Source organism: Rhea americana, unplaced genomic scaffold (genome assembly GCF_003343005.1).
Source record: "Rhea americana isolate MKP2758 unplaced genomic scaffold, rheAme1 scaffold_80, whole genome shotgun sequence".
Classification (NCBI taxonomy): domain Eukaryota; kingdom Metazoa; phylum Chordata; class Aves; order Rheiformes; family Rheidae; genus Rhea; species Rhea americana.
Genome location: NW_028186979.1, coordinates 2,410,012 through 2,422,052, shown reverse-complemented (window position 1 = coordinate 2,422,052; position 12,041 = coordinate 2,410,012). Strand labels below are relative to the sequence as shown.

Sequence of the window (12,041 nt, the reverse complement as noted above, 5' to 3'; positions counted from 1 at the left end):
TAAACAAATAAACAAAAAATAAAGATTGTTGGAGAAAGGAAAATGGAGGACATTATGAATTAAAAGCAAACATTTTTAGCACTGTAAATATTTGTTAGAGTAAAGATCATTGTTGATGTGAAATAAGAAGTTGCTCACCATTGGATCAAATGCATTTCTAATATTTTGAGGAGCAATATCATGATCAGAGCATTGTTTTTTACAGAAAATTACATGCCCYAACATTTTTGCCAACACTGTTTGTGGCGTATGCAGGAGAAAAACAACATTTCTACAATTAAAAGTTTAAGAATTGTCAATTTTTAATCTTGATTTCCTTTTTGATTTATTCTTTATTAGAGACAATAATAACTAGATTCTGACCCTCTATTATCCCATGACTGCTTTCAGAGTTGGTCCTTCTGTTATCTAGCAAGGAACTGCAACATATCTTTCCATGTGAGCTATACAGAAAATGTTTTGTGATAGGAATTTTTGCTTATCAATCATTGCAGCTGTTTATAGTGAGTTAGAAATTGTTTTTTTTTTTTTGGTTTTCTTGCATGCACACTTCTCTATTGTCTTAAAACTATTTCCTGTGTAGCATTATCTTAACAGTTTGMCTTTACAATCCATCATACAATAAACTAGTAACCAGATTTCAAGAATCTATTTATATGAAAATTTTGTTAGTACTTGATAATGTTCAACCAAACAATAGATATCAACATAATATACATTCTAAAAACATTCAAATATTCACCTACAGATTTGCTGAACATTGAACTGTACGTATAGCACATACAGTTAAAAGCATTATATACATATATATATATACACACACATACAGGCACATATATACACACATATACACATTTTCTTCATAAAATGCACTTGTCATAACTCAGTTAGAGTTACCAGTCCAGTTTCATGTCTGCTTTACTCCACACATACTTTCCTCCTCTTTCTAGGAACATCTTCTCATCAAATCCACTGAATTTTATAGCTTCTTCTACTCCAACGTCCAGGATAGATTTGGAAGGCTCTTTTCGTCCATTTGTGCAGTTTAGAAAACGCATCTAGAATATTCATAGACAAGACCTTAGAAAGTCAGTTTGTAAAGCTTAATTTTTGAACATAATTAAATAATTTGCACTGCAATCCCACAAACGCGTGTGTAAGTTATCTGCCTATGAACAGTTTCACCAYAGCCTTTTGGAAGACTCAAAAGCTCATACTGATACAACTTTGCAAGACCAAAGTCATACCAAAAATACTGAAGGTTAAAAATTTAGACTTTATCCTCAAAGTTAAGTTTCAAAGAGCCTACTTAGTTTACATGTAACCGAAGAGCAAACATTTAGATAACAACAATTAGAAAAAAARCAGCAATGGCTTGTGTAAAAGATGTGTAAGATACACTTCTAGACTCACGAAGCAATGATCATGCATACAGCCTGGCTGGGGACCCCTCGTTAGGTCATACCTACATTCCAGATCTGAATAYGCTTGACAGAAAGAAATAGTATCTAGTCCTTGTACCACATGGTTGAAATTCTTTTATAGAACACATAGTAAACAGCAGTGGTTAGCACTGTTGTATACATAGGTGTATATTAACAGACAAATATCAAGGATCAAATAAAGACTTACATATTCATCCAAAATGAGGTATGAGTCCCTCATCTGTAACAGATCAAAAGAGAAGCTTAAGTTAATAGACAAACCAAAACTCCATTCTAGTGAAAAATGAAGGCCAAGACTTGAATTCCTTCAAAGTGTAATCCAAATCTTTGAACTAGTTGATGTCTTCCCTCTGATTTAAGTGAGCTTGGGTCCAACCTTTTTTTTATTATTATTATTATTAAACATACTGGAATGATTAAGTCATTTTCCAAATAAATGATGTGGCTATTTATGCTGGGATACTTCATTGTAACCCTAGCAAACAAATATGTTAGTGGCAGTCTCCCAGCTCAAAAAGCTCTCACTTTTTCTCTGCACCAGGATATCGGCCAACAGTTGAAATAAGTTATGTTCACCCAGCTAACTAGGCATCTCCTGCCTGACCCCTATAATTCTCTGAGTAGCTGGAATTTGCAGCTCTGTAGGCCTGGAAATCTGTTTGACCTCTTTGGGGTCCATCTCCCACAGAATCTTGACAGAAATTAGAAACAACACCTCTTCCACTATGGGACAGAAGAATCAAACATACATACTTTTTTTTTTTTTTTTTAAATAGGACTTGCTGAATACCTCGAGCTCACTTTACTTAAAACAAGTAAACTGTAAACAGAGGGTCTTAGTCTCTGGAGAGGAAAAGGAAGGAAAGAGGACAGATCTAACTGTCCAATAAGACTTTAGTCTTAACCAGTCTTAAATTTAACTGGTTAAACTTAGTGTCTCCTCACTCAGTTCATAAGCTTTCTAAACAGTGAGCCCTCTAACTCCACTCATGCCACATATAGAGTTTGTAGGCATCTACCAAAAAGGTCTGGGTTCTACCAGTAGTTACTAAAGTCCTTCACTGGAGCTAACCTAAGGTAGATGGCAGCTCAGCATGTGAACCAGCTAGAGGATGTCACGAGGAATCTCTACTAGGAAACTGTGCTTGGAGTATAAACTGTGTGTTAACAGTCAGCCGTATCAGACGCTTGAGTCCCGGCAGGGCCGAGCTCTTCAGTTCCCGGGGGGTTAATTGCTTAGAGCTCAACTGTAGAAAACCCAGTTTCTACACTTTCTGTGTTGATACCTTCACATCCAGGTAAGCGAGCATGTCGCCACACCACACTGTGACAGAATTCCCCTGGCTTCCACGGAACTGGGACCAAGCCTTTSTGCTCTACAGAAAGCCTTCCAGGACAGGACGAGCACTGCCTTTCTCCACAACAAAGCCTCTGCCAAGAGTGCTACTCTAGTACTTCTAGCCAAAGTTAACAGAGAAAGTGTTAATAATCATGAAAGCTTCTAGTTCTTAAGCCATCCTTCCAGTCTGCCAGAATAAAGCTATGAAAAAACTGTTTCAGTTTTACCTTCTGATTAGACTCTGGTACTAAGCAGGAGACACCTTTGTGGCGATCCAGGAATTGTTCAAAGTCATCATCACTGATAAGAAACTTCTCTGCTTCTCGCAGAGCATCCTTGCCACTGTTCTCCCCTTCGATGAGGAGGCACTGGAAGACCTGAGGACAAAAAGCACCTGATGAAGAGTTGATGTTTTTACTTGCCTTGAGGATTAAACTGCCATGACTATTACAGCTTTCAGTTGCCTCAGTACCCGTCTTTATTTTTTCCTGTCATTAGAGCCATAATGACAAAAACTGTGATAAGTGAATAGTACACACTGTAACTCAGTGTAGAGTTATTTTTCATAAATTAACTGGAATAGCTTGTCTACTTAACAGCTTCCTTCTAAAGACAAAGTCCTCAAACACATCCAGAACAGMCTTCAGGCAAAAAGGTGTCATTGCCACCAACACAGTCTGCAACCCCAGAAAGAAAGTAGCACAGGAAACTTGATAAAAAGTTAAAATGCATATAATCTCTTCCTTATGTTCCTTTACTGGGATCAAAAGTTCACCTATAGTGATTTTTTTCCCCTAGCTGGAAAGTATTGCTTGCATATCAATTCAAAGCTGATAAAATTCTTATTTGTTTCTATTAAATTATAATAATATAATATCAGTATACAGGAGTTATGTGGGTTCTATCACTCCAGTGTGTTCTAACAGCTGAGAAATTATTCCAGAGGTCCTCTCATGTTTATAAGGTACATGAGTGACGGAGCACTGGAACAGGTTGCCCAGAGAGGTTGTGTGAATATCTCCTTCCCTGGAGACAGTCAAGGCCGCCTGGATGCAACCCTGTCTAACATGCTCTAGGTGACCCTGCTGAGCGAGGAGGTTGGACTCGATGATCTCCAGAGGTCCCTTCCAACCTTACTGATTCTATGATTCTATGATCTTTGCCTGCTCTCAAGCCAATAACATAATGTAATTAATACATTTCTAATAGAGTATTAGTGGTTAGTATATATTATACTTAGGATATTTTCTATAATAGAATATTAAGGTGCAGTGTATACTAATATAATGCTAATATTAACTCTAACGTATCATTGTACACTAACTTTTCTTTATTCTTTCTAAACTATGGCATATTTGCATTAAAGACCTTCTATCTTATCTTCAGTGTCATACASAACTAGACCTATATAGCCTGAAATAGTAATTCCCTGGAAATATCACAATAGAAAAGATTCTTGGCATATTGGGATCCATTTAAGTATAGAAAGAGACAGAACTTGCCTCAGCATCATGTAACATTAATAACAACTCTGCTTATACCACCCCAAGTTGGAGCTGGAGGCCAACTTAGGTAGTTACATGTTCAGACAATTCCAGAATTTCACTTCACTGTTGGTGAGGAAAAGATAACTTATAATACGTATTACTTTACCTTCCAGCGCACAGGGTTGAGTGCCTTGATCTGTTCATTCATATCTTCCTCAACATTAAATCTGTTGATGACTGAATTTATTTTGAAAGCAACAGCATAATCTCGGCACCACTGTCTCAGTTTATGCAGATTTTCCACATGGTTCTTCTTCCCTTGACCACGGCCAATTAAAACATTGACTTCCTCATCAAAACTATCACAAGAAATCGCCAAAATGTCTAAATATTCACCTGAAAACAAGTTTTAAAAGTTAATTAACATCCATATCTTCAGACAAAGGTTGTCAAGAGTGTGTCCACTTTCAGTTACTTATGATCTGTCACAAAACGTCCCATAAATACTGGTCTGTGGAATAGTACGAACCACAAAAGCCACAGCATCAGCATCTTCAGCATGTCCTCCACCAGCATGAGGGACACACTTTGATTTTATCAGACTATTATACCAAAGAGGTACTACTACAAACTGCACATGTGCACAACATATAATTAACAATATTTCACTGATATTTATTTTTGTTTGGCATTTATTGCAAGCGACCCACTAACAAACCATCTCCCATTTGCCCACTTGCACAAAAGAAAAAAAAAATCTTGCCATGGGGCTGCACTGAGGAAGCTCCCAAACCAAGTCAGTGTTTCTGTGCGTGTCCATTTTTCCTTACCGTACTTCTTGAACCACCGCTCTCTAATCATGCTGCCATTGCTCACTATGGTGACACTTGGTAGCTTCAAATCCTGCTTGCAAAACTGGACCAGTTTGCCCACAAACTCGCCTCTGTCGTGAAGAAATGGTTCTCCTCCCGATAAGTTTATTTTCTCCATTCCTGGGAAGGGACCAGAGACAGGAGGCTGCCGTGAACCTCCCGCTGCCTGCGCACCCACCCGGCGCCCGGCGGCGGCGGCAGCGCTAAGAGCTCCCGGTAACGCCGCTAGGTCCTGCCGCACTCACCCGCCGCCTTGAGCATCGCCAGCCCGCGCTTGGCCTCCTCCAGGGGCAGCACGAASGAGGTCTTGGCCGTGTGGAAGCAGAAGCCGCACTTGTAGTTGCACTGGCGGGTGAAGTGGTAGTTGACGCTGGTGGGCGTCGGGGCCGCCCCGTCGCGCTCCTGCTCCCGCGGGGGCCGGGGCCCCGCGGCGGCGCGGGGGCCGGGGACCGAGACCCGCCGCCAGCTGAGCAGGGGCAGGGGCAGGGGCAGGGACCAGGGCGCCAGGCTCCAGCACAGCGCGCCCAGCCGCCCGCGCAGCGCCGCCAGCACCACCCGCGCCAGCGCCAGCGGCAGCCGGCCCAGCGCGGCCAGCTGCATGGCTCGGCTTGGCTTCGTTTGGCTCGGCTTCGTTTGGCTCGGCTTCGTTTGGCTCGGCTCGGCCGGGCTTGGCTCGGCTCGGCTCGGCTCGGCCGGGCTTGGCTCGGCTCTTGCATCGGGGTGTGCAGCGCCCCGCGCTTAAGAGCGCGGCGGCGGCAGCCCGCCCCGCAGTGCCGCGCCGCGGAGAAACGCTCGGTTTCGCTTTCCTTTTCCGCAGAAGGGAAACTCGGCTCCGCATCCTCCCGCCCCCCACCCCCCCCAGCGTGCTCCGGCTCCCTGCGCCCCTGCTCCTCGGCCGCGGCCCGCCGCGCAGGGTGGAGCGGCACCCGTCGCCCTGAAACCGCGCACCCCCAGGGCCGGGTTGAAAGGGTGCGGGCACCTGCTGCGGGGCATCCGGGCTTGTTCACACCCTCTGGGTCGGTGTGGTCTCAGTGGCTCCAGTCCTCTCAGTTAGAGAGGGTGAAAGGAAGTGAAAGCTGAACTTGTATAATTATGTCACATCTTCTCAGGGATACCCATTAGCTATTTAAGTTTGAAGAGGTCTGCACAGTTCTCCAGGCCAGGGAGGCAGATGACTGCCGCAGGTTAATGGNAAAAAAAAAAAAAAAAAAAAAAAAAAAAAAAAAAAAAAAAAAAAAAAAAGCTTAAAGTATATTTAATTCTTCATCTCCAAGGCTGCCTAAAGCACTTCAAGCACAGTTGGCAAATGTGGCAGCTGCCTGAGGTGGCACATTGCCAGGTGCAGATGAATGCCTATCCTGGCAGTGCCAAGAGGGACCAAGTACCCAGTTCTTGTATTCCTCGAGTCCTTTGTGGCACAACGAGAGAGGACTCACGAGGCTTGTGTTACAGCAATAGTTGCTATCTGCAGCACTGCATGCCTTGTCAACCTCGCACCCTGCCTTTCTCCCTGGAGTGCTTTGTCCTTGTTCTTGCTTGGCCAATGTCAATGTTGCCATGCTGCTGAGATTCTGAGCCAGGTCCGTATGAATACTCAAACCTGCTCAAATCTGAACATCTACAAACTGTGGGATGACTAGCAGGTTTAAGTTAGTGCTTCGCTCACTTCCATTTACCTGCCAGAAATGCTAATGTAGCAGGACAGACTTGGCATCAAGTTAGATTCTTCTTCCTCCTWAAAAAAAAAACAAACAAACAAAAAAAACCAAAATGAAATGAAAAAAAAATAAAAGCAGTAGGAGAATTAGCTTAATCCCATTTGCCACTTTTAATGGGGAATAATGCTTGTGAATAAAAAGTCTTTCAGGTAGATTAAATAGTACTGTCATTTGCTATCCTTAATTTCCCATCACATTTCCTTGATTTTCCTAGAGCTGGTCTGCTGACTTACTAAGGGCTGGATTAATGAATAATTAATTCAAATTTTCCCATTCAAGCAATATTTAGTTTCTCTGTCAGCTCTTTCTTATTGGAACTGATTCATACCAGTAGGTCAGGAAGCAAGACTTTTTCCTTTATCTAGTTCTGCGACTACTGTTTTGCAAAGGTATTGTTGCACCATGATGGGAAACATTTTCATTCCCAAGGCTTCCAAAATTGTCCATAGCTTGTCAGCAGAGATCATTTGAACTTGTTACCGTGGACCTGTGGGTCCTTCCAGTTCCTCTGAGGTTACATAAGATACAAGTTGTAGAAAGAACACCTGCGGAAGATCCGGCGAGGAGTSAGTGACTGRCAGAGTATGTGGTGGCCGGCCCAGCGTGTGAAACTACACACTGACCAAATTCCCATCAGGGCCAGGTGTGCATATTCCATTTTGTCAACAAGGACTAGCTGCTTCCCGGGCAGTAGCTGCCCATGGGTAGCACAGCTGAGAAAAGTAGACGTAAGGGCCCTTACGAACAAGTCRTGATAACAAATAATTAAACCCATCCTGCTTGACCCCTTGTGAACCTTGAATGTCTGTCTGTCAGTATCCAGTCTTCTCYTGCCTGCCCTGTGGTCACATTTGACGTAATTGGTGGAATACTGGTGTGGAGATGCCTCTTTGGGGGTGAAAGGATGAGAGTGAACCAGATTCCTGGTGGCCCACTATGGGTTGGTGGGCACCCGTAGCTCGCATGCTGGAGGCATGGGTCACCCCTGCAGCACGTCTGGAACTAGAGATTGGGCCAAGGGTTTTCGCAGAGTTACTGTGGAGCTAGTTTACAAGCTCCAGTAGGGAAAAGCAGAGCTAGTTGCGCGAAAGGCAGCATGGGATCTGGGGTGGATCTTCCTGTCTGCACTCCGCACCCTGGAAGAAGTGCTGTTGATACAACGCCAGCAAATTAGGCTATTGGAAAGTGATCTTGAAGCCACTAAGGAGGCTCCACAAATGACTCAGGAGGTTGTGACAGCAACTGCAGATTGAGCCAAGAAGCTGGAGCACTGATGTGCTGTTTCAGCCACCTGCATTGCAAACCACCTGTGGCGATGGGGGGAGTGGCCGTGTGGCACTGATGTGAAAAGTGGATTGGGATCCGTAAACTTGGGATGGAAATGCCTGGGACTCCAACAAGCACCACAACTCAGAGTCAGACATAGAGAGGGAGGCAGCTGCCTGGCTGGTGTCAGAGTAGCAGCTTTCTGGACCAAATGCAGCCAATTTGCAAGGGATGGCAACTACTCGTGATTTTAAAGCATCAGAGCTGCAGCTTGATATGCAGGGCTGTTTCAAGCAGCAGCCCCAGGAGGTCTTACTGGAGTGTCAGCTAAGGCGATAAGACCACAGGGCAGAAGCAGTTTAGAGGAAAGGGCTCTGTCCCAGGATCCCAGGCTGCACAAAACGATCTGCACCCCGCAGCTGCAAAACCGAAAAGTTTCTCCCTCTCTAACAGAGTGGATGCTGGGTGCAGCACACTTAACTCAGACGACTGCCACAGACATCGATGATGGGCTCACTGAGTGGACTACCACTGCAGCAGGGATAAACCAGCTGCAGCAACTAGGGATGTTGTCCAGAATTTACTCCCCTGACTTTACCCAGGTACTCCAGAGCAAAACCGTACAGATTAAGATGCTGCAGACTGCCTCCTCTCCATCTCAAAGAGATGGGGCTGCCTATGATCAGGGTAGAACTGCCACAATGTGGGAAGCCGCAGTGCTACTATTTCGATAAGTAGRACTGTCCCCTGTTAGTGGAGATAAGAAGTCCAGAAACAGGAAGGAAAATGTGAAAAAGAAAAAAAGCATGGGTCGCAGCGCTATGTTGTGACACTTGCTGTAAGCTGGCATGCCATGGTGGGAGGTGGACCTAAACCCAGTGCAGAGCTGCTCAAGAGGTGACTGCAGCTGCAGCCAGAACAGGGTGCAGCCCTGGGGGCTGGGTGCGTGGCGAGCAGCCCGGAGAGTACAAGGGGGCTAGCGACACTCACTGCCCCACCGACAGCATCCACAGAGCGGGAGCTGCCAGCAGTACAAGAACAGGCCAGACAGCGTTGCTCTCCTTGCACCTGCTCAGCTCCATGGTGAATCTGCAGAGGGCAAAAGCTGGGGGAGGTATGGCAAATTGAGCTCACGTATGGAGCCTTAATACAGGAAGATGTACACATGAGCTCCAGCTCAGRAAGTATTTAAAGACATGCCTCCTCGAATCTGGGACAATATGCCAGAAGACAATCTCTAATCTGTGTCCTTTCTGTACTGTTCCACAAACATCTGGCAGCAGCCATCATCACAGACACAATAGGTGGATCTTTCATCTAACATTGTAACTTTCATGGTCTTATAATCTTATCCTCACATCATTTTCWTCACTATCCTTAAATTTTATTCCACATGAAAACAGCTATTTCCCATTCTTATGTATTTTATGTACTCGTAGGCCTTCAGCTTAAGTAATTTTTCTCATTTCCTGCTGTGTGTCTCAGACAGCTGTTTATCTACACTACAAGACTGTGCACTTACATATACTTAAAGCTACAGGCTGACTTACTTTTGCATTATTTTTTTTGTCTTTTCCACTTTGTGTGGATCACAGAGTGGTCGAGCGGTCATACTGCTTCTTGTTGTGACTATTTCTTCCCTATGGCTACATATAAGCAAAATAGGTCCTCAAAGATGGTTACAGCAGAATAGTGGTTTTTTTACATAACTAACACATCTGCTCTTCAAAATTTCCTTTCACATTCTACAGAACATGATAATACTCCTTGCGAAGAAATTAAAAAGTGCTTAGCATATATTTATTTTAAAATAGATTCATACTTTCTATACTGACCTTAAATACAGACAAAGATCCATCTTGGAGACAGAAAGCAGATGTGGTTACCTATATTTTTACCTGTTTGCATATAATGTAATAGGAAGGACCTAAAATCTTACACTTTTAAGAAATTAGGCAGTAGGGTGGATACCATAGGCATCTTACAAATTATATCACAAGCATATGATAAATAATGAAGCATCAGCAACTTGCATGCAGGACTAGATCAAAACAACGATATGGGGTTTGTGGTGGACAGAGAAAAGAGGAAATGAAAGTGAAACCTTTCCATTTATTCAGCAGGGAGGGGAAAGGTAACTGTGGTATCAGGAAGCTGGAAAACCAGAGAGGCAATGACCTAGGTAGCTCAGCGAGGAACAGAAACAGTTTTCTCAAGTGAAACTTGGCTACAGAACTATTGGACCTCACAAAACTGAATAAACAAATAAGTGGCAGATGAGATTCAGTATAAGGTAATGCATGTAAGAAAAAATGATGAAGTGAATGGAGCAGCTGCCTAACAAGGGATTGGGGCTCTTCATTTCCCACATGATGAAGCTGAGGGGGACATCTGAGCACTATTTACAAAATAACAAATGTGATAAATAAGCTGAATGTGGCACTATTATTCACCAAGCCTGCAATATTATTAGAAGGGGGAATTTATTTATTGAAACTGGTAGGATATGAGTTTGAAATGGATTTAAAAAAAATCTTTCTACACAGCCTGTGCACACAGCTGGAATTTGAGAGCACAGAGATTTGTGGAGGTAGACCGTGTCACAGAGTCAAAAAGGGCTTTAGACAGATTTATGGACAACAGATTCATTAATAGGTGCAAAAGGAATAGGTGAACATTCCTAATCCAATGACTGTGGATGCTGAAGAAGCTCAAGGACTGTGGCAAGAGACCACAAATAAGTTAGCTTATGCACAGCATGTCCTGTCAATGTTGGAGACAAAATATTGGGCTAGATGGGCATTTATCTGAGGCAGTAGTGCATTTTCTTGTGTTCTAAAAATTAATATTAATTGGCTTATTACATAACAAACCATGTCTGACCACATTTTCTGCCATCCRTACCAGGGCCCGTCGCTGTGTGTTTATGAACGAGGTGAAACAATGCAAGAGTTCTGATATGAGGAATTGATTTTTGCCTTGAAAAACCTAGGTTTAGTACCTGCTACTGAGCCTGTATTTGAATGGCCTTCATGGCTATATTCCCAGTTCTTGCTCTGTCTCAGCCTTCCACTGGTGTCCTTAGCACTGGCAACTTCCAACTGATATAGCTGATCTCTACTATCCTGTCACTGCTTACCAGTTGCTCCATTCTCCCTGCAGACCTGTCAAACAAAAAATATTTGTGCAATATCCTTGAAGCTGACCAGAGGAGGACATCAAGTTACTGCTGAACTCTTGTCAGAAGATATGTTCTCTTGTAGAATATACTCCTTCAGAAGATGCATCAGAAGCTTATGCAGGCTTATCTCTAAGTGGTAGCTTTCTAACAATTGTGAGAGCAAAGCAGAAGTCTGCAGAGGTGCACATTCTCTTATGCCTCAGATTATAYATTTTAAAAACTCAAAATGCACATTTTGGACAATATCATCCACAGCAGCTGTCATGAAACTAAGTAACTATTACAGCTATTTGCATTGCTTCTGGTTCCTGCCTCCAAATCCATGTCAAAGGACATTAGTCTGTACCTAAAGCCATCATAAAGCTAGGAAAACACTGCAGGCTTGTAAAAGACCATTCACTTTACTTCTAAAATCGTTTAAGTCTCATTGTCAAGGCAGGGAATAGCACAAGCGTGGGGTTAAGTTACCAATGCGCCCTGGCAGCACGTGCTACTTGGGCACAGTAAAACAGCAAATCAATTCGATTTGGCTTATGGTCTCTCTGGGCCGGTCCGAAGCAGCTGAGTCTCGCTGTGCTTCTGACTTCGGTTGTGGACGTTTCCGTTGGGGCTAGACCAAATCCCACGGCTACAACCGTATTTGCTGCTTTTATTCCTCACCAGCAGAATCATTTCCAACCCCTGGGGGCTCGGCCGCGCTGACGCTGCTCCAGGCACGTTCCCCGCTCCCCGC

General features: G+C 43.7%; 1 protein-coding gene across 1 annotated transcript; it reads right to left on the bottom strand.

Annotated features, from left to right (window-relative positions):
• Nucleotides 1-750: 750 nt before the first annotated feature.
• RSAD2 (radical S-adenosyl methionine domain containing 2) lies at nucleotides 751-5,743 on the bottom strand. The gene is made up of 6 exons (XM_085322909.1): nucleotides 5,389-5,743; nucleotides 5,102-5,263; nucleotides 4,438-4,667; nucleotides 3,012-3,161; nucleotides 1,633-1,665; nucleotides 751-1,058 (listed from the first exon to the last, which is right to left on the bottom strand). The coding sequence occupies exons 1-6, from the start codon at nucleotides 5,741-5,743 to the stop codon at nucleotides 894-896; spliced, it is 1,095 nt and encodes a 364-aa protein (XP_085179035.1). The 3' UTR covers nucleotides 751-893.
• Nucleotides 5,744-12,041: the final 6,298 nt, after the last annotated feature.